A 27,507-nucleotide genomic window follows, 5' to 3' on the forward strand; every position below is an offset into this window, starting at 1 on the left:
TTTATTTCAAATTTTATTTCACTGTGAAGCCAAGATCTAGGTAACTGACACTGGAGAAATGACAGACACAGTAGTCCTGGAGAAAGACATTTTGCTAGTACTAAATGCTTGCTTCAGTGGGTACATCAGTGTTCTCCACTCATACATTTCTACAGGTCTGTAAAACTGGCAATATATGAGTATAAATGACTCAAAGGGTGTGCAAAAACTTGTGCAGACAAAGTGCTTATGCATATTCCATGATGCTTCTAAATCATCCATTTTAAATCAGACACAAGTAAAATGGCTGAAAGCTTATAGAGTTAGTATTGCACGCAAGCACCAAGTGTGTATTTGCCATGTGCCTGGTGTGTGTCTGCCACCTACGTACGGTGGGGGCAGACATTTTGGAATTTGAATCAAAATTCATGAGAGTGCAGCCTATCAATTAACTATGAACATAATGAACCTCTACAGGCTGCATTGTCATGAATTATTTATGCGATGTCACTGGGGTTAGCAAAACGATAATCTGGATGGTCATGAAGTATGAAGAATTCACAAAATGGCTGCCTCCACTTTAAATAGCTTAGCTAGCTGCTTTGAAACAACATAAGGTAGTCTGTTTATAAACAATGCCTATGTATTTTCTGTATGTGGTGTCTCCTGAGAACAGACTCTATCCTGTAAGTGCTTATTAAATATAGAAATTACATGTCTGATATATGTTTTACTGAAGTAACTAGATGTTCCATACTATTTTCTGGTTGTACATCTCTCTTAAAACAATTTTTTTCTTCATTTTACAGCATACAACATTTTCTTATAAAAAAAAAAAAAAACAACAACAACAAACAAACAATACAAACAAGGCTAAAAATTCTGGTTGGATTACTGGCAATGTCCATTCGCTGCTCGATCTACTGTATGTGTGTAATGACTGTGCATATACAATAGGGTACTATTCCTATCATTAAATTACTTGAAAAATTGCACTGAGGCACAGAAACCAATCCCCATAATCTTTATCTTTCTAGTGCAAGTTCCACGATAGAAGCAAGTGTTGGATTGGCTTAGTGGTGTTTTCACCTTAATATAATTGTAATAATGGGCCCCTAGTATGAGGATTGAGAGACACATTAATCTGTATGTTAAAAAAAACCCAAGAAATTAAAAATGAGTGCACTGCTTTCCATTTCACATAATGCAGCAGCAAGGTGCAGATTTAAGACAGCGAATATTCTCTCCTTATGTTTTCCATATAGTGTTTAATTCAGAAAGTAATGTCACTATGTTCTATCCTAAGTTTCAAGTAGTAGATTTACATTTATATTATGTGTACTTGGTCCTGCTTTATTCTGCAACAGACATTAAGGGATTTGCTATAGCATATATATTATTTTCTGTATGACTGCTTGCAGGCTGCTTATGCCAATTCTGGGGTTGATGCACATTCCTATGTGGGGTTATTTCCATCTTCTGGATATGGCACCCTTCCGCACTTTGACCTTGGACCCAAAGCTGTGCGTGTACACTCCAAATTTACTTGATGCTTTCTTAGGCTGGGTGTTTTGTGCAAATGTAGTCTCTTTTTTAGGGTGTGTTGTAGATGTTGGAGGAACTACTGGATTCTCCTCAATCTTCCTCCATTTTGTCTTGCCCGATGCTTTCATCTCAGACTCATTAGCAGAGAACTCTGGAGATATTTTCCTTTTAGAAGGTGATGAAACCACAGACACCCGGAACCAGTTCTGGAATACACAGCTAGTATCAAAAGCTGGATCATTCTGAAGCAAATATTTCCCATGAATCAACATGCCCTCCCAATCCTTACGTACGCATTTACATGGTAACACCCAGCATTTGCATGGGTTCTCCCATGAAACGCTGGGTGTTCCCATGTCCCAGCTCCACCACCGCCCCCACCCGTGCAAGCGCCACGCCGACTGTGCAGGTTGCTGAATATGAGGATGTACAGAGCTTCAATACCGGTCCCCCACGTGAACACATGGGAGACCGATCGAACTAGAATCAGGGCCCATGAACTAGAATCAGAGTTTTCAAAACCTGATCATCTACTGATACATTAACTAAATTGCAACATTTACTTTTGTATTTAGGGCCTGATTCTGGTTAACTTGGTAAGCTGCGAAGATCGCAGCTTGCTGAGTCTCAGAGTGCCTGCCCTGCCAAAAAAATGATTTTGGTTCATTGCGAATAAACTAGAACGGACCCCTTAGCATAAAACCTTCCTTTAAAAACAAGAAACTAAGTCAATTTAGAGCCTACCCTGTAAAGGGACAGCTTTGTAAATTTGAAATAGTCACAGTGTCTCCTAATTCAGCGGTTCCCAACCTGGGGTACCCATACCGCTGGGGGTACTCTGCTGACCGGTTGAGGGGGCGTAAAAATAATATTGGTAATGGCCCAAGAAGAAGACTCCCGTTGGCAGAAAAAGTTTCCCTTTGCCATGGAGACGAACCACATTGCATCAACTCTGGTTCCATCTGCAGCGGCATCGGCGTCTCCTCCGCGATGCAGGCACCCCCCTGTCGCCGGCGCTGCTCCCGGTCCCTGCAGAGTTCCCCGCACCTGTGCAATGATAACAGGTGCCGGGACTAGCGCATGCGCAGTACAAACATCTGTACTGCGCATGTGGCCAGCTTCTATGGGCTGCTTCAGCAACAGCACATTGAAGGGAATCAAGATCCCGGCGCCTGTATAATACAGATGACAGGCACCGGGGCCAGCGCATGCCCAGTACCGATATAGGTACTGCGCATGCGCAATCGGGGATTTTGCAAGACAGCCCGCACAAAGGTGTCCCGGAGGGAGGGAACACCTCCCAATGAGACTGCCTTGGTGACTGGCAGGTCAGACTTCCAAGAGGTAGTCCCTGCCAGTCACAGTGAAGCCAGTGCAGTCTTCACCAGAGTTGTGGATTTTTCCTGGGGGAGGGGGGCTGCAGCCCATAGGTAAAAACCGCCACTGCCGACCAGAAATCCACTCCAAGCTACCCGCACTGCCCTCAGACATCCAGGGGTAAAGGAAACTGGATGCAGTTACAATCCCGGCGGTCGGGATCCCGGCGTTCAGAATCCCGATGCCGGAATCCCGACCGCCGAAATGCCGACACTTTCTCCCTCCGTGGGTGTCCACGACACCCCTGGAGGGAGAATAAATTAGTGTGCCGAGCGCAGCGTGGCACCGGGCCCGCTGCGTGGCGAGCGCAGCGAGCCCGCAAGGGGGGGCGATCCACGTCCCCCCCTTGTCGGCATTTCGGCTGTCGGGATTCTGAACGCCGGGATCCCAACCGCCGGGATTCAATACTGAATCCAAGGAAACAGCAGCATTAATTCTACAGGCGTCCGCAGGAACCCAGGAGACAGTACAAAGCCAGCGGCCAGATTCCTGAGTGCACACTACTTCACCGCTACTCCTTAATATAAGGATACACATACCGCTCACTTCCACTCCTAAGTACTGTGGATATTTCAAATTAAGAGGAGGGGGTACGCATGAATAAAAAGCCTAATCAAGGGGTATGGGAAAGAAAAAAAGTTGGGAACCGCTGTCCTAATTGGACATTTGTATTTATATTGAAGCCATTTCTCGGAGTCCATTGGGGTATATTGTGCTCCCTTAACAATGGGCCTAATTCAGACCTGATAGCACGTCTGCAAATTCGAAGGCCAAGTGATTATCAATAGACAGCGCATGCATACGGCCTATACTACGCATGCGCAAGGCCATCCTGCGTCAAAATCCTGCTTCTTTTTTTATCTTCTGTGATTGACAGAAACACTGCGTCTGTGGGTAGAAACAGGATGTTTTCTGGGAGTGTAAGGGAAAATGCAGACTTGTGTTCAGCAGGTGTTTTAGGTGAAGTCGTGGGATGTCAGCTCTGGGCCAGATCAGCCTGTTTCTATCGCAGCCGTCAAGTAAGTCCTGGGCTATGCACAAACTGCACACACTTGAAAAATCATTAGATGGACAGTGGCTTAAAAATGGGTTTGCAGTGATTCGCCAATACAGCTAATTTATGCAAGCCCCTTGCTGAGCAATTTGCCGGTTTGCACAGGGCGGGACTTCACTTTGGCAGGGCCGCGAATACCTGATCAATGGGCTTCAAAAATTAGAAGCCCAGAGATCAGGTCCGAATTAGGCCCATTATTTTATTTAATTATATCACATGGTTGCCAGGTCTTCCAATGGACTAATGTCATTGGGTGTCTATATTGATGAATCTAAACGAACAGAAAAATCTTTTTTTTTTTTCCTTGACATATTTCATGCAAGTCATGAAATTACAAGACTCCTGAAGTTTTGTTAAGCACATGACTTATTGACGCCATAAGGTACAAATCAGATCAGTATTTTAGAGAAATGAATAAAAAGGATAGCAGACAAGAGTGACATCTAATGTTTGTGATGTGTGCATTCCAATGAGGCACCACAGTCATACAAATCATGATGCAAAGCATTTAAGAGGCACTTGGCAGACTATAAAGTGGTTGTGCACCTACATAACAGCAAGGCAGTGATATAAGAACTGTCTGTCTGTATTGTGTGGTTAAGTAACAGATCCTTGCCCCCCCCCCCCCCCACCCCAGCAAAGCGATGTCAGCACTCAACTGCTCAAAAAAGTAAATGTTCCCACTGTTCCAACTGTCTACATTATTGCATGATTCAATTTGTGACTGCTGAACTCTCACCTGTGAGTGTGTCTTCAAGATGTGGTACTTTACTCCACTTTCAGAGCTAAACTCCTTCTGACACAGCAGACATCGATATTTCCCCACTGAGTGATTACCCTGAAAAGGACAAAAGGCAGCCCAATGACCACCTACTCTCAAAAACACAGTGCCCCCACACCGAGTAGTAGCAAGTAGACTTAGTCACTCAATGGTTGCTCTGATGACTGAAACATACACTATGTGGCACTGGGTACCTTGCTGCAGCTTGCTAGATGAGCCTTCAGTCCAGACACGCTGGAGTATATTGCTTCACAATGCTGCAGAAGGAAGTAAGACATGGAGGGAGTGTCATTGCATGTATTAATGCGCACTAATGTCATTGAGGGGGAAATGTACTAAGATGTGTATTTTACTTCACATGTGGTGTTGCTGTGGGCAACCACTCAGATTTCTGTCTACTATCTACTAGAGGGTGCTAAATAAATAAGAAGTAGATTCTGATTGGTTGCCCATAGCAACCTCACATGTGAAGTAGAATACACATCTTAGTAAATTTCCCCCTGGGTGTCTATATTGATGGCCGGGGGGCTTGCGGCAATGGGGTAGGGCGCTGCCAATGGGAATGCCCCGCATTTCATGGGCATCCCCATGAAAACGCTGGACGTTCCCATGGCGATGCAGGCGTGCTGATGTGTCCCGGAGGTGGGCATCTGACGCCATATGGTCTCCACTGACTTATTTGTGAGCCCAGGAGAAATCATTCAATAGTCGCCGATCATCAAATGATTTCTCCTGCAGTGGACACATGTGAGGGGGTGTGTCTTCGGTACACATCCCCTCACATGGTTGCGAGAGGAAACGGCGGGTAGGGGGCCTGGGTTTTCATTGGGGCAGGCTCTCTGGCACTAAGGGCCTTATTCTAGTTCACTCTTTCTGCCAAAATCCTTCTTAGATGGACAAAACCATGTGCACTGCAGGGGGGCAGATGTAAAATGTGCAGAGAGAATTAGATTTGGGTGAGTTATTTTGTTTCTGTACTGGCTGCTTTATTTTTACACTGCAATATAGATCTCACTTTGAAGTAAAACCCCACCCAAATCTAATTCTCTCTGCACAAGTTACATCTGCCCCACCTGCAGTGCACATGGTTTTGTCCATCTAAGAAAGATTTTGTCAGAAAGAGTGAACTAGAATAACCCCCTTAGTGCTTAATCGGTAAGCTCCTCGTAGCTTACAGAGTGAACCAGAATCAGCCCTGTAATGAGCACATTTTGGGGGGTGAACAAATATGTATGAGAATGCAGTCTATGAACGTACTAGGAACTGCTGACATCACTGGGAATGAAGCCTATGAATTCACTAGGAGCCAGTGACATCACTGAAGCACTTTATCACTCCATATTCAAGATAAATTGGTTCCTAGTGAATAGACTAGTTACATTTTTAGGTACTTGTTTCCTAGAACGGCCACAATCGTGAGTGATCGTGGCTCTTAATTAAGGGACACGATCCTCACGATGTGGCCGATTTTTTACAATTTTTTCACTTTGATTGACAGAAATCGGGTCAATCGGTCGGTCGCGACCAATTAAAATCGGCCGCGATGCGACCGACCGATTGACCCGATTTTTCCATAGACTTCAATGTTAAAAAATCTTTTAACATTGAAATCGGTCGGTCTTGTGCCATTATAATGGCACAAGATGAGATGGACTTGATTAAGTCCATCTCACATAGGGAAAAATGATAAAAAAGGTGAAATGGGCCAATATGACCCATTTCACATTTTTTATGTGCCCGCCATGACCCCACGATAGACGTGAACCCGAAGCGTGGCGAGCGCAGCGAGCCCGCGAGGGGCGGCGGTGCGCGTCCTCCGACCTTTTCATTCCCCTACTATCCACTAGGGCGTGGAGTGAGAATAGAATAGTGTGGCGAGCGCAGCGAGCCACCGAGCCCGAAGCGTGGCGAGCGCAGCGAGCCCCGCGAGGGGACGCGTATACCTGTGAAGTTAGACGCGTCCCCTCGCGGGGCTCGCTGCGCTCGCCACGCTTCGGGCTCGGTGGCTCGCTGCGCTCGCCACACTATTATATTCTCACTCCACGCCCTAGTGGATAGTAGGGGAATGAAAAGGTCGGAGGACGCGCACCGCCGCCCCTCGCGGGCTCGCTGCGCTCGCCACGCTTCGGGTTCACGTCTATCGTGGGGTCTAGCACACTTATTAACATTTGGGGGGGCAATTGAAACAAATCTGGTGAAAAAAATAAAAAAATCGGGTGAAAAATCGGTCGATCGGATCGGTCGCATCGTATGCGACCAAATCGCATGCGATGCGATCGATCCGATTTTTTATCTTACGACCACAACGATCTAAATCGTTGTGGCCGTTCTAGGAAACAAGTACCCATTTTTAAATATATTGATTCGGCCATAAAATGGCAAACTGTAAGTCACTGTGTGTATGTGAGGAGGTACACTATAAACTGGATGTGATGCATCACCTGAAAACATTTAACAAACCCTAGAAAACATGTGCGATATATGAAGGTTACAATATAAACTAATGTGTATCCACTGCACACAATCATTAGATTTTCACTAACTAAAAGCTTAAAACATATTCACATCTCCTTGTGCTTTGTAGAAATGTTTACAGTGTGTGTCACAATATACACTATATATGCACTCACATTATTGGGACAACAGATGAATCCATTCTCCTTTACACGTGTTTTCCAGCTGTCCAGGAGCCGGGGGTTAAAGGTCGGTAGTCCAGGGCGGAGGTAGTTCAGCTGTCACATGACACACGTTAGACATTGTCATTTCATCCAGACATAACTAGCAGAAGGGCACAGATTATATAGTGTGACATCGCAGCGGGCAAAATCTGTAGACTGTACTTACCTTCCCTATACAGTATATATACATTTTAAGGTATCCGTCACTACATTTGTACCTGTAAGTGTCAGATACACTTAGATACTATCTGCCCCTCACCCTCTTGCTGTCTGGTACTAAATCTTCCTTCATCCTCCTCCGGTTTCCTCCATTTGTCAGTTCGTCCTCAGCAATTTCCTGTAAATGGAAGACCGCGATCTGTGCTGAACGTCTCCTGACCCTACCACTCGGGGTCCGCTCGAAATCCTCCACTTCTATCTCCTGAGTCACTGGCTCAGTTTCCACCGGATTCTGGAGAGGGGTAAAAATTGTGCTTTGTGATCAAGTCTGAATTAGGCACATTGTCACCACTTAGATCTCTTTATTTCTTGTGGACTATTAGTGATAATCTTGTGCCATTAGCTAGAAACACTTACCGCACAGTGCTCGGAGCGTAAATGGTAATCTCTCCCAGCTTTGGACTGATACGATTTGTTGCACTGGGGGCACGAGAAATGCAGTTTCTCCCTGTCACACTGCTCCCTGCCACAACGCTGCAAGTGGTACTGATACCCCATCAGGCTGGAGAATGTGGCAGAGCAATTCTGTAATGTGGACATAAAGGTACAGAGTGCGCTTAACCCTGGATCACTGCTGATAACATGTAACATAAAACCACAAATGATTTAGGGCCAGAAGCTTCAAAAAGTGATAAAATGGAGAGTGATAAACAGCCAGCCAATCAGCTCCTACCTGCCATGGTACACTTCACTTTTTGAAGCTTGGTACATCTGGCCCGTAGAGAGAAAATAAATGCACAAGCAGTCACATTACATCACAGCGTAGATAGTCACTGTGTAGGATGAACCAACCTTAAGTCTATTAATTGCCTTACCCATGAATCCTGGTTCAGCCTGAGCTGGGTTTATTGAGTGCAATATAGGTTTGTATACAGTACATTGTTATTGGACATGTACCTGTTTTGGACATCGTAGTTTCCCCATTTGTTTCAAAACTTTGCGAAGGCGTTCCCGCTCTTTGGGATCATCCAACAGGACATCATCAGTACTGGAAGACTGAGAAAGTGTGAGGGAACGAAAGGGTGAGCCGATATCTAGACGCCAGAGACCATAAAATATACAGTATAACCCCTAATATTACCTCAAAGAATTAAAAAGAAAAACCTTTACAACATTTGATTTACATTTTAAATAGAAATAAATGTGCAATCGATTTTTTTTTTTGTAAAGGTCTACTCTACAGGCTACAGAACTGCTAGCATTATAGAAGCTGACCCCAGTAATTTAGACTGCATTGCTCAGACTTTTTGCTCACCTTGTTGACATGTTCCGCCATAGTGTGATAGTTCAGACCAGCTTTGGACTTGAACTGCTTCTTGCATTGTTGACACCTCAGTGCTGCCTGCAGCTGGGGGTAGGAAGCAGCCAGTGTCAGTACTTACATACCAAATCAAACACACTGAAAGGTATAGTAACTTAGACCAGGTTTAGGTTGTATGTGGTTCTGAAGCTGCTGTGGAACTACTCATCTTACATTCCCTGCATACTTTGACTTGAAGTTTCCCCAAAAGCTTGCCTACATCAATACATATTTAATATCAACAGTAAACATGGAAAGTGTAGAAGAGGATTTTTGGATTTGCCATAAAGCCTGTGTCTCAGGATCCATTTGGCAGACACAATGTACCTAAAGTATGGGCACTGAGCCGATATGGGCCGTTTTCGGCCGATTCCAAGCGCATCAGACCCGATTCGGTGGTCGGACCTGCTGTCCGTCCGACCACCAACTTGGGACCTCCCTTCCGATGGCAGGGCAAGTGGGGAGCAGGGACACAACAAATTGTGATGGATCGCATGCGTTCCTGCTGCCTGGGAAGGTCCCGGGTGGCTCGTGGGGAATCGGTTGGCTGTACACTGCTGCGAGACATCACAGCAGTGTATGGCCACCTTTAGGGTATAAAAATGCTAGAATAAGGCACTAATTCACTAAAAGAAATGTAACATGTAATCCCCATTTACTCGATTTAACAAATAAATTGAAATAGTAGGACCTATGAACAAACATTCATCTAAAATAAGTGAAGGGGAAAGAGGAGGCATTACATGGATCTTGAGAAACAGATTTTACGTAATGTCTGAAAATCCTCTTTTCACAGTCATTTGTATTGGGGGGCACTGCTGTGACTCTGGGATGCTCCACCGCTACTGCAGGGGGAGGGTAAGGTCAAGTTGTAACTACAGGTACATTTGTATACCATAAGCTGGTGTCTTAAGGTAATAAGCTGCTAAATTTTTAAACATTTGTTGAAGTTCTGTACCATGGAACAAATCACAGCCAGGCAGAACTATTCCACTAAGATGCTACGTTGTGCCTCCCAGGAAGGACTCACTACCAGCCCAGTAGAGTGAGCCGTCACCCAGTCTTGAAAAAACAAAAACAAATTTGGAACTATACTGTAGGTCTGGCAAATTGTAGTTACAATCCACCAAGTAACCACCTGTTTTATAGCAGGCTAAGCTCTCAGACTGGCATTGTATAAGACTAGAAGGGAGACTTCCACAATGAGGAAGACATTACTACATAACTCTGAAGGGCTCTCACCACATTCAGGAGATGTAAGGAATTGTCCTGAACAAAGAATCTTATGACGATCATCTGATTTAGCTGAAAGGAGAGGGTTACATAGTACAGGTTAAGTATGCCTTAAGGTGCCCATACACGCACCGATTTTCCCAGTGCGATGTGTGCTATGAGATGCGTGCTCACGCAGCATCTCATTGTAAAGTACAAAAAGTATGTGCTGCACATACTTTTTGTACTGTCTTGAACGCAGTACTTTTTGTACTGTCTTGAATGCAATGCGATGCGATTTTAGCACAAAAAGTACCAGGTAATCGGTACATGTATGGGCACCTTAATCCAGATATCCAAATAATTTGAAAACCATAGTTTTCGGAATGTACTTTTTGTTGTTGCTAAACGCACCACTGGAGCATCTGTATCTGGCACTACTGGGGACATTACAGGTAAATGGCACTACTGGGGACTTCTGGGTCTGGCACTACTGGGTACATCTATAACTGGCACTACTGGGGACATTACAAGTTAATGGCACTACTGGGGACTTCTGTGTCTGGCACTACTGGGGATATCTGTAACTAGCACTACTGGGCACATCTGTAACTGGCACTACTGGGGATATAAAATGTAACTGGCACTGCTAGGGACATAATATGTAACTGGCACTAAATATGTGCAAGAAAATTATTGCTTGGCATTCACATTAAAGGTGCATACACACTGTACAATTTTTTTGACCAATTTGGCTGAAAGACATTTCCATTGAACCCAGTGTCCTGGACGGAAGATGTTGACAAAAGATATTGTCAACAAACAAACGATGAATGATGATGCGCATACCCGCCAGTTGTTCATCGAGATTGTTCGTCAACTGTGTATGCAGCTCAATTTGAATATCTTTCAAAAAGAGCCTATAAACTGTAGCTAGATCTTTCTTCTTTCGTCTGTCGTCAATATATTTCGTCAACATCTTTAGTCCAGGACACTGGGTTCAATGGAAATGTCTTTCAACCAAATTGGTCAAAAAAATTGTACAGTGTGTCTGACGTAGTACATAAACTTTGTTTTTGTTTCATGTTGAAACCTTTTTTTAATGCACAAATAAAATATATATTTGTGTGTATTTCATGTGTTTGATGTGTTTATATAACATAAATGCATTCTGTGTAAACACATGGGTCCAGTCCTCATTGTACTATAAAAAATATTCCAAAATACGGAATAATCCATTATCCAAAATGCTTCGGGTCCACTGCATTTTGGATTAGGGATACTCAACCTGTCCTGTACCGCACCAATCTCATGAATAATTAGGTATGTAGAACTGCATGATAAAGCCACAAGCACCAATAGCCTTGTCACAAGAGAAATGCCAACAAAGGGAAACTTTCAAAGCTAAGAATTCAAGTTCCACAAACGGAAGAGGTTTCAACCGAAAATCTCAATCATCTGCTCAAGGCCTCTATTTGGAAAAGCCATGCGATAGAAACCGGCAACATGCACCACTTTAAAGCAAGAGACCATTCTATAACCAAAGGTACAGAAGCAACATCCAATAAACATGGGCCCTTATTCTGCCGCAAATTCCTTCTCAAATGTAACTTGCAGAGAGAGTTACATTTGGGTGAGTTATTTTGGTTCTCTGCAGGGAAAACTCTGCTTTATTTTTACACTGCAATATAGATCTCACTTTGAAGTAAAACCCCACCCAAATCTAATTCTATCTGCACGTTACTTCTCTCCCACCTGGAGTGCACATGGTTTCTACCATTTGAGAAGGAATTTGCCTTTGCGAATGAACCAGAATAAGGGCCATGGTCCTTATAATTAAACGGAGTCAGAATGCATACATAAAAATATATAAGCAAGCATGGTTCAGTGAATCTTACCTGCTCACACACATCCATGTGTTTTCTCAAACCTGCCATAGTTTTACGTGTGACAGAGCAGCAATTAGGACAGGTCACTTCACCCTTCTTATTGGTCTGGCGTTGGCACTTGTCGTCCACACTGCCTGGTACAGGGGGCAAAGATGTGAGAGTGATCTGTACCCACCCAAATCAGAACATTCAATACAAATCACTAGGATGTATATTATCCTTTCCAGCAATTCGCATTGACTGCAATGCTTAAGACATCCTATTGGGAGACTTGGGCTACGGTTATGTACAACGTGCATGTTAATTTAGTGTGTTAGCAGCCAAATGCAGTGCTCTCCCTTATTCCTTATGTCCCTCAGACACTTTTAAAACTACTTAAAGCAGACCATAACCTTATTAAACTGAGCTATTTAATTTTTGAGTAGTACTCCTCTATAATTTTTTACCTTAATGCAACACCATTTTTCACTGCCAAATACATTAATAAAGGATACTTACAATACTTGTCCAGGGCTGATGGGAACTGCTGATCACTCTGTGCACCTCCTGAGTACAGGGTATAAGCCTTTGACACAGTACCAAAATTCCTGCAACCGCTGGTCTCCTGCCACCTTTAATGTTTCGAATGAACCATACTATGACAGCCGATTAGTATATTATAACTATTTCTAGGTGGGAGGCTTAAGCTTTAGCAGCTTAAAGCCGGACACTTGCCACCTTTTACTATCCCCACCCAACACTTGCCGCCTTTATCCTCCCCACCCAACACTTGCTGCCTTTTTTACTCTCCTCACCCAACACTTGCCGCCTTTTTTTACTCTCCTCACCCAACACTTGCCGCCTTTTTTACTCTCCTCACCCAACACTTGCCGCCTTTTACTTTCTCCATGGGACACTTGTCGCCTTTTTACTCTCCCCACCCGACACTTGCCGCCTTTATCCTCCCCACCCAACACTTGCCGCCTTTATCCTCCCCACCCAACACTTGCTGCCTTTTTTACTCTCCTCACCCAACATTTGCCGCCTTTTTTACTCTCCTCACCCAAAACTTGCATCCTTTTACTTTCTCCATGCGACACTTGTCGCCTTTTTACTCTCTCCACCCGACACTTGTCGCCTTTTTACTCTCCCCACCCGAAACTTGGCTGTGTCACTCCATATGACTCCATTTTAATCATTCCTTGACCTTTACTTCAGTTACTGGTTCCATATGACCCTTGAAAGTCTTTTTTCTTATCACAATTTATCTGATCCTTTACTGTTTATTTGTGTATGTTTGTTACCTGAAGGGGGCGATATTATATGTTCCAGTCTTATATTTGCACTTTCTATTCTCTTCGTTGGGGCTTTGATTTTCCCTTGTACAAACTTCCCTGGTCTTCCCCTGGATTTGTCATCAGCTTTTCCCAGGCCTGTGACATTAAAGTCAGAAAGTTATATATGGAAGAATCTAAACATTCCTATAATGGTCTGACATCAACAATCATATTTACTAACTGCACAGGCTTAAATAAAACTGTGAGGTCCATCTATGTCCAGTCTGTACACACAGAGAGAGTTACACGTTTCTTTACACAGGAGGGACAGACCTGTGCAGTTTATATTTCTTTGTACACATGAAGAAGAGTCCTGGGAGATTTAAATACCATAGACATAAAGTGACTGGTGTTTCTCTATTTCTGCATAAACCTAGAAAAGACCTGTGATGTGTGAGTGATACCCTGCAGCTTACATGACTATGTGCAGTCACATTTTGTGACAGTATTGATGTATGCTTATCTAAAGTGGGGTATTCTTTTGCTGTAGTTACCGCATGCAAAAACAGGCTAAAGCTGTCCATACACGGAGCCGTTCGCCGGCATCCGTTCTGTACTATGCGATGCGCGCTCCCGCGCATCACATAGTACGGTACAAAAAGTATGTGCTGCACATACTTTTTGTACTAGGTACACATCGTGTCGGATCGCAGTGCATGCACAATGCATGCACAAGGGATGCGATCCGATCCGATGTGTGCTGTTTAAGTCCCAAACGGATCCATTAAACGGACCGTGTATGGGCAGCTTAATACTGTGATTTTTGCCCAATTATAGCCCATTTTTATTGTGCGGTAAATGACCCGGTTTATGGCGATATCACATGGGATCTGGGAATAGTTTCAGGACCCAAGTGTAATCATGGAAAAACATGGCTGATAGGACTGGTTATAGAGGATTCTGCTTCATGTGCAAAATACCTGATACCAGCAGTCAGGCCTGATTTTCACCTTTAGGGGGTATTCTATCCCCTGCCGCTATTTCTAATGGGGAAGATAGTGGAAGGTGCCTATTCAATGTTGTCTTTCCTAACAGCATTGAACAGGCATCTCAGCAAAACAAGCCCGACTTTAAAAGCAGTCGGGCTCGTTTTGCCGAGAACGGACGTGGATTGATGAGCTCATGCCCAGATCTTGAAGATCCACGGCCATTTCTCGTGGCCACAACCCCTTTCGGCACTCAACAGGCGGGACAATGAATCCTGCCAGTCGAGCGGACCGAGAACGGGACCGGGGCATGACTGTCGGGTCTGGTGACCAGAATATTATCTGCACCAGGTCCAGGTTTATTGCGGGTCAGCAGCCGTTTCCGGAGCCGCACCGCTATTCCTCCATCACGGACGTATTAAAGCCTGTAGCATACCATATTGTAGGTTCAGTCAGGATTTCTAGCCCGTGCCGACCCTTGAATTACAATTTACTCTGCATCCCGAGGGAAGCTTATTTGAGGTTATATTACCATATATATTTATTTATATGTAAACACCCACACGGGAAGCAGATTAGGAGAAATATCTCTCCATAGGACTTAAAATCTCCATTATCAGAACTAAGTTTGCACTCCTTTAGGAGTAGACTAATTCACTCCCACTTGAATTTACGTACCATGAATATGCATGAAGGAACCGGTATTTAAGGAGCTTCCGGCCGCCCGCCCGGTGGTCCTGAGGAAGCTTTTTGCAAAAGCGTACGCTTGACTAACTACACACCTAGTGTGTTTAAACCCCACTCTCCCTTCCCCCTTACAAACTGTATTTTGATCTGTTGTTGGCCGGATTGGGTTTTCCGTTGGACACGGTCCCCAGCAAGCACACTGACACGGTCTCTGGCGCCAGAGCCATGCGTTTTCCTGTCTCTTCTAACCCGCTCGAGCGAGGGAGTGCATACAGGCACACCTCTGACTCAGCTCTGCGGGCAGAACGCAGGTTGTGGAACCACTGGCTCCAGCAAGTCAGCGGCGGCGCTGGAACGGTATCATATCCGCGTTCAAGAGCTTGCCAGCGGCTGCATAGAGAGCCCCAGGATCATACTGACACACTGTTTCAAATGAGTAACAATCCTGTGTTATCCATGTAATATGCAACTGTGACATAGTAACATAACCAAGTCAATTCCACCGTGCCACATTAAGACTAATTATAAAACTATTAAGGGACAGTGTGCAGTGGGGTCCCACTAGGTGAGGATTTATATCCTTTTTAAATCACTACATGTTGTCTCATGTTTTGTCTGTGTCTTTTATATCTTCGCAACTATTTTAAATGAATTCATTAAAAGTCATGTTTTACTAATATAATTCTTCTGGTGCACCAAAAAAAGACATTCTTTCTCTGTCCTCCAAAGTACGTCTATTTCGTGTCTGTGGTAGCACACCCTCGCATCAATAAATATTAAATTGATTATACTGTATAAGGAGGGTCCACCCGTACAAAATAAAAACTTCCTTTCTGTGCGACTGACAAAACCTTCCCCAACCTCTCTTTAATAAATGTGCCCCTTAGCCCTGCCTGGATCCTCGGCCTGTTGGTCACCGTGGTTATGTGTCAAAGTCTGATTGTTCATGTTACCCTCACCTACCTTACCTGTCTGTTTTAGTTTCATTCTTGTAGGTTCTATACTTAAGATAATAAAGATTGTTCACTATTCATTGCTGAACATTAAAGTCTGAATAAAGTACAGACCTGTGAGTTATTATTTCGTGGACTCACTTTTCAAGCCAAAGGAGGCAGTGATGGACGGCTGTTCTCCTGTGAACTTCTTTGGGGTTTTCTGTTTCCTTCCTGACTCAAGTAAGAGCAGAAATAAAATAAAACATGTATAAAAGTTATTTCAAGAAAATTGAACAGTGTGATTGAATGGATGAGAAGAAGAGAAAGAAAATAGCGGATTTATATATTGCCCCTCCCCTTACTGTGTCTCATCCTCTCCGGATCCTCATCAGATAGACAGATGTTCCCCTGTTTTTTATTGTCTCTAGGATGGTTGACATCTCCATTCTCCTCTGTGACCCATGTTTTGGTCTGTTTAGTAAGTCTGTGTGTTGCGGATCCTCTTTTAATTACCCTAAGAACAATATAAAGAGTCAAAGGTAAAACAAAGGCATACATCACAAGACAGACACTTCTATACAATACAGACAGGCCAATAGCAAAAGTGCATTCACAGACTTCTGTATAAGCATAGTTCTGTTATTTTGCAGAATATTCCAATGTTCCAATGTTATTGTACAATGCAGCAACTGATTGTGTTGAGTTTTACTTTGTTCTCCCAGGGCTAAGCCCTATATCTGCAGATATATGCAACCAAGATCTCTGTATTATCTGATTATTATGTAGTTATTTCTCACTGATTGGCAGATTTATTAAGCTCAGTGAAGGCATAACGTGTCTGGTATTTATCACTGGCCAATCAGCTCCTTACTGTGAAGTTACAGGCTTGGTTTGAAAAATGACATGTAGGAGCTGATTGGCCGGTCATAAAAACCAGACACTATCACTTCACCAAACTTAATAAATCTACCGCTCAGTGTGCAATTGGGATAGCAAAACGTTGTTTCCTAACCAGAATTACCCCTCCCTTTTAGCACCTGAGTGACATCATAATCTGATTGAGCAGCTTGTCAATAAATGTATTGTGTATCTTAAAGAGGTGTAGATAGGTCAGCTTTAGGAGGGATGGCTGACTCCAGAGTGCCATTGGAGAAGCCAGGGGTATCTCCAGGTAAGATGGCTCTCAGGTGCAGTAGGAGCCATAATCATGTGGCCTTACTCTGGGCTATTAGACCCAGACATAGTGCAGTATTCAATGCACATTTACGAAATGTGCAGCGAATCCAGTTTAGGATTCGCTGCACATTCGCAGGGTTCCGGAGGGCTGGAGCATTTGCTGCCAGCCCTCCGTGTCACCCTATTCAACTCAGCGAATTTTAACCCCTGCTGCGAATGCCGCAGGGAGCTGGGGGAAGGCAGCAGGCAGTAAGATGGAAGTCTCCCTGCCTGCGCCTGACACTGAGGAGGGCTGCCAGGACACTGGCAGAGACCCCCAGAGCTGGCAGGGGGCTGGGATCATCAGCCGCTGCACTCCCTGTCCCGATCGTGCATATATAATGATTGGGACCAGAGTACAGTGAACAAATGAATATTAATGATCTGCTCTTGGCTCCCTGCTGGCCAAAGTGTATAAAAAAAAAGTAAAAAAAAAATGTAAATAAAATTAAATATATATTAATGTGCTTTAAGCACATGATTACAAATAGCATGCCCCTTCTTAGAAAAAAAATCAGATTTTTTGACACCAAACTTCCCCCCAAAACCCTTTATTTCAAAAGATCACTTTCCTGTTCACCTAAAAAAGATGTCGAATGCAAAACGGCGAATCATGGCAAAAATCATGGAGAAAGCAGTTCTCCCTCCTAGCATTGAATACACTCTCGGTGAATCCCAGTGAAAACCCCATTGAAATACTCCAGCGACTTGCAGCGAACATGAAACGGAGAACTGGCCGGCATTCACTGTTTGCTTTCGGCAAACAGTGAACATTAAATAGGGTTAATCACATTTTCAGTGAAACAGATTCACCGAAAGGAGTGAAAACAGCCCGATTCGCCGAAAAAACCCCCGGAGAATTGGGAGCATTGAATGCTGGCCATAGTTGTCACTATGGGATGGGTTTTGGGGGTGCAATGTCCCCTGTGTTGGTGTGGCTGGGCTGCTTCAGGTTGGCACACCCTAACACTTTATTAATATTTTTGTTTTCCCTATCACATCATATATATATATTGTATTATTTTAATCACACTTCTCACATAGCACTTATGTGCTTCTTATTAACCCTTACTAATTTTCATTTGTGTGCTGCCCTGAAGTAGTCAGCCTGTGCCGGCATGATGGGGACCTGCACCCCAGACCCATACCCAGTATTAGGGACCCCCAGTGACACAGAGACGCCTTGACGTACAGCCTGGGTGCTTAGCCCTATATCTGCAGATATATGCAACCAAGATCTCTGTATTATCTGATTATTACATAGTTATTTCCCACTCAGTGTGCAATTGGGACAGCAAAATGTTGTTTCCTAACTAGAATTACCCCTCCCTTTTAGCACATGAGTGACATCATAATCTGATTGAGCAGCTTGCCAATAAATGTGTTCTCCCAGAGCTGACTTGGTCAACCTGTGGCTCTCCAGGTAAATAAAGGAAACTACAAGTACCAGAATGGCTTGCTACAGTTTTGCTATTAGGGAATGCAAAAACTCTGGCAGGGCATGCTGGGATATGTAGTCTCACAACTCTTGGAGAGCCACAGGATGACCAAGCCTGCCCTGGAGACTGTGGATGGACTTGACCTTTTTTCTCTGCTGTCCTCTTTCTCTGGATGGTTCCACATCATGTGTTTCTGCAGTTGAGTCTTGGACACAAAAACAGCTTCACAGCGAGGGCAGGAGACCACCTTCCGAGACAATAAAGCTGCCTAGACAGAAATACAAAGTTAGGAGACAAACCAAAAAAGCAGTCTTCAATAATGGAGTTGTATATATTATTTATAGAAACGCATATGAGAGGGGGTATAATCATCATTGAATCAAATTACATGGTCACATTTCAGTAAGAATCCTGAAGAACTAATAGTAAGAAACGATTAGTATTGGTATTACTTTTACCTGGTGTTCATTCTAGCACTCTGCACCTTCCAAAAACGGTGCAATTCCTCTATCAGGCATGGGGTGTCGCTCTCTGCTGTGATGTTCTAGCACAGTGCAAACTGTATAGCCATGCTGAAATACAGACCAAACTGTGCTAGAAACACGGCACCAGAGAGCGACACCTCAAGCAGGAACGAGGAACTGCACCAGTTTTGAAAGGTGCAGGGTGCCCAAATGAACACTTCTTACCCCTTGGCATCGTTGATAATGCTGTTTCAGCCCGTAAACACTGGGAAACTCCAGCCAGCAGCTAGTGCTTGGACATCTCACCCGTGCCAGAGTCTTAAACATCTCCTTCCATTCGCTTATCAGGGAGGCCTGAGATATTAAGGGGAAAATTTATTTGGTTTGTACACTGAACATGCTGGGAGGATGACAAATGTCAGGGAGGGTAATAGAAGAACAGATTTGTTTTTCTGCTCCAAAAACTGTGCTTCTATATTTAGACTTTATCCGTCACTGGCCCCTACCATGCTTACCGGTACTCCCCGAAGCTCACGGTTTTCTTGTCTGGGATATCTCCTTTGAACTGTTCTCTTGTTGTAATAGCTTCCTACAAACACACACTAAAATCAATTGCAAACCAAAAGTTCAAGCCATGACTATAAGCATATAGTACAAGTTGAGTATCCCTTATCCGAAATGCTCGGGACCACTTGGATAACGGATTTTTCTGGATTTTGGAATATTATTTTTTCTCCAAACTTACTTCGTCCTCTGGTGGTGCTCCGATGGTCCCCCGACTTCCCCCCGCATCCACAGCAGCCTTCAGGATCCTCTTCAGCAGGAACTTCGGTCCCAGGGGTGCATTGCGCGAGGGTGACGTCACCGGCGCACCCACGCAATGCACACCTGGGACTAGAGATGCCGCTGAAAAGGATCTTGAAGGCCGCCGAGGACATCGGGGACGAGGTAAGTATGAAAAAAAAAAACCCCACAAACAAACCCATAATATTCTGAAAAACCCACGGTTTATGGAATATTTCGGTTTTTAATATACACAGATAAGGGAGACCCGACCTGTATATAATATTAATATTACGAAAGCAGATATCTACGTATGAGTACAAAAGTAATATTGCCAGGGGTGCCAGACGGGGTCCCAACAGTCGGGATCCCGACAGGCATTTACCCGACGTCGGGATCTCGACTGTCAAAACACAGACAGCCGGGTTCCCGATGGCCGTCGGCTATTTTCCCTCGTGGGGGTCCACAACCCCCATTGAGGGAGAATAGAATTGGTTGCTCGCATAGCATAGCGAGCCACCGTGCCCACAGCGTGGCGCGCGCAGCGAGCCCGCAAGGGGCTTTGTTGCGCTCGCCATGCTGTCTGGGTCCGGCCAGTCGGGATCCCGACAACGGGCTAATGACTGTCGGGATCCTGACTGTCGGAACCCTATACCACACCCATTGCCAGCAGCCACAGACCCTATTCTGATATACCCATCAGACGATATATCAGTTTAGGAAAACCAATCACTAATCCTGCAGTATCATATTTACCGGATTGTCATCATAATCTATATCTGACATTCCAAAACCACCCGAATTCTACAAAACACAGCTCTCACATATTCAAAAAGAAATAAAGGTTTGTCACCAACTGAATGAAACAGCACAAGTGGTCTGTCTACTATACAGCAGATTAACCCCACAAACAAATCATTCCCTATCCCAAGCCAGCACTCCAGAGAGGTAATCAAGCATTCACCACAGCAGTTATTAAGGGAGGTACAGAAAAAAGTAAAAATGTGTATAAATCATGGAATAATTTATTCCAATACTCCAGGCACAGGTTTAGTGAATCAGCCAATGAAGAAAAAGAAACATTTCACTGAACATCAATTCCCATGCCAATTCAATTCACAACAAACAACTCCCAAATTCCCATCCACATCTATGATCATGATCTCTCCTCAGCACCAGCTCACACGGCTTTGAAGCCAAATTCATGAACTCTCTTGCTGATTATCATACATCTCAGCCCGCAACCTACTCCTCCCTCCCACCGTGAGTTATCACACTCTGTAAAATAGAGGAAGTCACGCTCTCTGTTGCACCAAGCCTACTACCATCACACAGCTAGAAATAACACAAAACCCTTCTTAATTCATTACTAATCATGAGTTGTATTATTAAAAAGCTAATGGTCCGCTGTAATCATATATACTGTAGGTTCAAGTAATAAATTAGTTTTTGGCATATAAACACAGCAAGCCAGATGTGGGCCTGACACTATTCCATAATTTTACCTGAAGGGTAAAAAAGGGGCAGACTAGATGGGCCAAATGGTTCTTATCTGCCGTCAAATTCTATGTTTCTATAAGCTTCATCCTATCCCCTCTATTTGATGTGCTATTGTCTATTTTTTCCATTTTGATTTAGAACTGGGGTAGCCAACTCCAGTCCTCGAGAGCTACCAACAGTGCATGTTTTGCAGGTATCCTCACAGAATCACAAGTGAAGTAATTCTGTCGATCTTTTAAAATGTGTCAGTGAGTAATGAGTGCACCTGTGCAGCAGCTAGGTTGTGTGGAAAATGTGAACTGTTGGTAGCTCTCGAGGACTGAAGTTGGCAACCACCAATTTAGAAGGTATGCAGGCAAAACTTAAATGATTCCCACAATATAGAAAACATCACTATTCTTTGTAATAAATCCCTTATCTATAGGTCACCTATTTATAATTACTGTGTCTTTAGCTTGCTGTCTTTTCCACAGTAAGCCCTGAGTTCAACTCCAATTTCAGGAAGCCGTTAGCTAGGCAGAGATCTCTTGGGTGCATTTTCAAAACATGATTGCATCCAAGACAACCTGGGTAAAAGATGTGCCCTTGGCAATCACGTCACAGCACTTTGAAAGTGTACCAGAAGGATCCCAGATTTGCCTGTGGCACAAGAACCACTGTGCCCACTGCGAAATCTTAAAATGAAAACAGTTTAAATATTAAAAAATAAACTTTTTTTTTTTTATGAAGTTGGAAAGGAAACCCTAACTAGTAAAAACTCAGGGGTCCCTTCCCAAATTTTTAAAGCATACTATTATTTTAAATGTAAGCCTGTAAGCCAGAGACTTGGTCCTCAGGACCCCACACAGTTCACATTTTCCAGGTCACCCAACAGGTGCACTCATTACTGACTGACACATTTTAAAAATACCCACAGGTGGAGCTAATTTTTACACTTCATTCTGTAGTGTTCCTTCTAGGAACCAAATGGGGCAGGGTGCTTGTGTATTTGGGGCAGCATAAGAGGGGCGGACCGGGCACGCCGACGTCACAAATGGGGACGTTCCCAGGCCGCCGCATCACAAAAGGGGGCGTGCCTGGGCCGGCGCGTCACTAAAGGCAGCGTGCCCGGGCTACCGCATCACTAAAGGGGGTGTGCCCGGGCTGCCGCATCACTGAAGGGGGCTTGCCCGGCTGTGACTACGTCCCTAAGCTGCCGGGAAAGGGCCGGGCACTGCCATCTTCTGCGGCGCTGGGCTTCACCAGTGCACTCCGGTGGGACAGACAGCAGGCTGTTTTAGCGGGCAGGGCGCATAATGCCCTTTAAAAATCGCTAAAACAGCCTAGCGGGAACACTAATTCTGTGAGGAGACCTGCAAAACATGCACTGTGTGGGGTACTGAGGACCGACTTTGAGAACCTGTGCTCTAATGTGTATGGGGCTTCAATTTGTCTGGCATAATATGAAGCGGTTTTAAATGTTTAAATTAAGAGTCATTTTTTTTAATCAAAAACGGTCTACATAGAATGTTGAACGATGTTAATGTTCTTATTTTAAAGTAGCTCACCATTGAATCTGCTACTAGCGCTAGGACTGCTGAGCCTGACTAGACGTTGGACCTGAAACGGTTAAAGGATTCTAAACATAAAATACAATACAATACGATGAAGAGTTTGCTATGTACTGGCAGCTTCCAAAAGAATGGTCTTTTGTCTGAAAATATAAAAACTAATCTATGCAATAGTGATCTTAAGGAGCACATAATTCCAGCACAGGGGGTGCCAGAACGACACTGGGTGCAATGCAGCATGGCATAACTAGAGATGGCTCCTGTTGACCCTGTAGCATGGCCTACCAGAAGACACCGGTAAAGATGGCGGAGGGCCACATATTGGCATGCACACTGCCTAATATGCACCGATGTGAACATGATGTCATCTTTTAGGATGAACCACTGTCAGTTCTAATAGTATAATCAAATAGACATTGGAGGTTCACACATAAACTGAATATCCCCCACAAAGTCATGTGTGATAAAACACGGATGATGCAATATCGTGGTAAAAAATGGGCTGAACAAGCTCTCTATAGGCTCACCTTATTAAGGGTGTCAGCAAATGTAAACATCATCTGCTCTTACAACTGATATATTTGATTGGTTATCTTTGGATTGGTTTGTGTGTACTACAGTATGACAATCAATTGTCTTCATCTCCTTGTCATCAACAAAAGCAGACTATTCTAAATAAAACCAAGGTGCTCCCTAATAGTGTGTACACATGGTACTATTTGCCTTCCGATGTTGATGATATAGTCAACATCGGATCGGAATCGGATGCAGATCGCAAGGGTTTTAACCCTTGCGATCCCGATCCGATCACGATGTGCGTTCACGTATCTCAAGGCAGAAAGTCTTGTCTGCCTTGACTATATAGTGCAGTGCACTATATAGTCAGACTTGTATGCAAATCGGATGTGCCTTGCGATCTGATTCCGATCGGATCGTGGATAGTATATTAAGGCACATCTGACAGTGTGTACACACAGTAAGACCACTTATGTCTAAGATGTTGTTATATTTGTTCAGGACATGTCAAGAATCAGAGCTTCAATAATACAAGTATTTCAATCAACAAGGAAGAATAAAGAGAAGGACCCTTACCTGAGTCAGAGGCAAGGAACTGCAACTGTGTGGAAGATCTAGATTTACTGGCCCTGGGAAATTGTCTCCTAGCTCCAGTGGCAAGAGAGTCAGCCATGACTTCTGAATGGCCAAGACAGAAACTGACGTTAGACAGACAAGGCTGTGTACAAAGTGATGTTTCTGGATGACAGCAGCTCATTTAGCCGAATGATGCATTAATCTCAAGACTGCAGACTACTCATGCAGAGGAAGTTCAGGAGTGTGACAAAACTGGAGGGATGGGGCAGGGATATTCTGATTATGAAGTAAGGAGTTGTTAAATGATGGAAAGTTTCTACAGAAGGAATTGTCAATGTGAATGAGAGATTGCTTATAGGTGCGCACACACGGTGAGATATGTGATGGGGTGATGTCAGCTATGCAATGGGGGTTATTCTGGTTGATTGCGAATTTTCAGCCTTGCGAGTCCACCAAACACCGCCCGGGGAATGCAGGGCCGCCCGCCACCCCCTTACAGCGCATGTTCCAATGCACATTCTGCGAATGGATGGGTAACATAAACATCCATTTGAATGCTGCGGGGAACACCCACATCTTTCAATGGTCGAAAAATGACCCTACATTGCTGTATCGTAGCCTATGGGCTACTTATCGCACTGCCGGGGGTCAGTGCTGACTGCGCATGAGCAGACACCCGCAGACCCGACCCCCCCCCAGCACAGTAGATTGCAGGGATGGGCTCTTTTCAGGGACATACATACAGACGTTGGGATCGTCTATTGCAATGCGATCCTGCATGGTAGATTCCGAACAGATCACTTTATATATGCAAATTTATAGTAAACGTGCCCCTTAGGGCTACATACTAAAGGTTAAGGGGGTTATTTTGGTCCGTTCGCAAGGAGCGTATGTTTGCACGGGGACCGATGTTTTGCGTATGCACAGCTGCATTTCTGCGCATGTGTGCATACGCCGGGTGCGTGCGGTCACGGCGTGCAGACTGTCCGCTAGGTGCATGCACCTAAGGCTGCAGCCAGGGGGCGTGGGCATATAGTCGCACCCATGGGAATGCCCAGCCTTTCATGGGCATTTTCATGAAAACACTGGGCGTTTCCATGGAAATTGCCCGGTGACATGGGCGCCGGGCAGCTGACATCATTGGATGTCAGCTGCCTGGTCACTTCCTTCTGAATGCCCACACACATCTAAGGTTACCTCTAACAATAGATGTGCGTGTGCCTTCCAAATCATTCAATGGTCGGTGACCATCAAATGATGTGGTTGTTCCCCCACAGCCTGCAAATGGTTTTTAATGTTAAACATCCATTCGCAGCCCGTGTGCACTAACGCGGTGTGCGAGGGGGGCGTGTGTATTGGCAATTGCAGGATGGCGTCTGGTGGACTCCCAAGCCTGCGAATTTGCAGCCTTGCGAATCAACCAGTATAAGGTCCTAATTGTAGAGAGGCTAATCCCAGGATTCAGGATTGAAATACACCAAATTACGCGCTGGAAACTGATGTGAAACCGTCCTTAAGCGAGCAGGGATGGATGGGTGCAGCAGGTACATTGCTGTGCAGCGTGACCTTTGACATTATACTGCACAGCTGCACAATCTGGTTGCCGGGCAGCGCCTGAGCTGATGCTGTCCATGCTCAGCGTTGCCCAGCAGGTATAAGTCAAGTATGCATTTTGATCCCAAAATCCAAGGATTGGAGGCTCCAATCCCGATCCAGGGATTGGCATTTCAAGTTAAATTACCTGAGGTGTAGGCAAACTCTGATCAAATAGTGACTGAGGTGTTTATTTTTAATTTTTAAAAGCTATAGTGCAGTTACACAAAAGAAAAAGAGTGTGAGTGATGGTCACTTACTGAGTAAAGGGTGGATGTTCGTATTCTGTGCGTGTAGTAACTGGTATAATGAAAAGAAAAGGTCTGTGCTTGTCATACAGAGGGCTGAAAGTGCTGTGAGTGTTGGACAGTAACTGTAACACATACAACAGGTTGTGAGTGGAGTGAATCTGGAAGAGGTTAGTGAGTGGTCTGAAGGTCTGTACTGCCTGTGTAGGGCTGCGGGGGGGGGGGGAGTATCATCATTTATGTAGTAAAATGATGAATTAGTGGTAAAGTGACAGGAGACAGTGTGGGGAGAGGGGAGTACTGGCAGCTGCTAAGTGCAGACACTAGCAGGGTATGGCAGGCAGGGGATGAGAGCAGGTGCTGCTCAAGCAGTGAGTGCATGGAGGATACAGGTATAGTCTAGAATATGTATATTATGTGTGTGTGTATATGTATATATATTATATATATATATATATTCACATAAGTAACGTTAGTAGTGGGGGTCATCTGTGGGTGCAATGACAGGTGGGCTGAGATTTGGGGTGCTTATGCTGGTCATGTGGGACCTGGTCTTTAGTTAGCCGACGCTTATTGGCTAGGGGCCGCGCACAGTAACGGGGATTCCGTAGTGTATGCGTCTCCGGTACATCTGTCTCTTACCTGCCGGGCCCCGCCACTCGCTGTCGGTCATGCGCTGAGCTCACTCCGCCCCCGGAGCACAAACTCTCGCGGTACTGAGCGGGGTGACCGGGATAGAACCGGGGGTGGAGAAATATTCGTCTGCTATAGCTAGACTAGTAGACTATAGTTACCGGTGCCATCCTGCCGTCATCCGACAGGCGCGTCACGTGATGCAGCTTCCTCCAGCCGCCTGTCATCCGCCTATCCCTGCTGCTCTCCCATATCCTGTACCTGTCTCCGGTACCCTGATGATCCGAGACACATCCCATCATATAATGTGCCTGTACCCCGATCTCACATAACACCCTATATTGTGCCAGTACCTGTCTTGTACAAATCACACATCCCATCATAAGCTATACCTGTACAATGATCCCTCGCTCATCCCATTCTCTGCATACTGTAGACATCCTATCCACTGGTCATTTATACGTATTAGTAACATACTTATTTATTTATTTATCTATGCCAGTGGTTCCCGAACTGTGTGCCGTGGCTCCCTGGGGTGCCTCGGGACACTTGCAGGGGTGCCATGGGTTGGTGGTCCAGGACCAATAAAAAATATTTATGATTAGTTATTTATACCCAAAGGCAGTGCTGGTGGCTGCCAATCCTATCCTATACTGTACCTATATGTTGCTCCCACATCCCATCCTATACTGTACCGATATGTTGCTCCCACATCCCATCCCATCCTATTCTGTACCTATGTTGCACCCACATCCCATCCTATACCTATGTTTCTACCACATCCCATCCTATACTGTACCTATATGTTGCACCCACATCCCATCCTATATGTTTCTCCCACATACCATCCTATACTGTACCTATATGTTACTCCCACATCCCATCCCATCCTATACTGTACCTTTATGTTAAACCCACATCCCATCCTATACTGTACCTATATGTTGCTCCCACATCCCATCCTGTACTGCATTTATATATTGCTCCCACATACAATCCTACATTGTACCTATACAGTATGTTTCTCCTACATCCCATCCTATACTGAATCTATATGTTGCTCCCACATACAATCCTACACTCTACCTATAT

At 44.6% G+C, this 27,507-nt stretch overlaps 1 protein-coding gene across 1 annotated transcript; it reads right to left on the reverse strand.

The window, feature by feature from the left end:
* ZNF512B (zinc finger protein 512B) lies at window positions 1-26,605 on the reverse strand. Its single transcript, XM_083146712.1, has 17 exons — window positions 26,425-26,605; window positions 23,942-24,043; window positions 19,532-19,605; window positions 19,242-19,370; window positions 18,696-18,820; window positions 16,261-16,412; window positions 16,058-16,129; window positions 13,318-13,446; window positions 12,044-12,168; window positions 8,889-8,981; window positions 8,531-8,629; window positions 7,991-8,158; window positions 7,674-7,865; window positions 7,367-7,468; window positions 4,931-4,993; window positions 4,695-4,793; window positions 1-1,730 (listed from the first exon to the last, which is right to left on the reverse strand). The coding sequence occupies exons 1-17, from the start codon at window positions 26,453-26,455 to the stop codon at window positions 1,446-1,448; spliced, it is 2,040 nt and encodes a 679-aa protein (XP_083002838.1). The 5' UTR covers window positions 26,456-26,605; the 3' UTR covers window positions 1-1,445.
* Between the last annotated feature and the right edge of the window lie 902 nt (window positions 26,606-27,507).

This window comes from Crinia signifera, chromosome 6 (assembly GCF_055691185.1).
Source record: "Crinia signifera chromosome 6, ASM5569118v1, whole genome shotgun sequence".
Taxonomy (NCBI): domain Eukaryota; kingdom Metazoa; phylum Chordata; class Amphibia; order Anura; family Myobatrachidae; genus Crinia; species Crinia signifera.

Coding starts and splice junctions, on each gene's coding strand:
- ZNF512B (XM_083146712.1), bottom strand. CDS start 26,455: ATGACCGACAGCGAGTGGCGGGGCCCGGCAG. Junction 16,130..16,260: donor TCCGGAGAGGATGAGACACA/GTAAGGGGAGGG, acceptor TACTTGAGTCAG/GAAGGAAACAGAAAACCCCA. Junction 4,994..7,366: donor TCATCTGTTGTCCCAATAAT/GTGAGTGCATAT, acceptor TTCCTTCTGCAG/CATTGTGAAGCAATATACTC.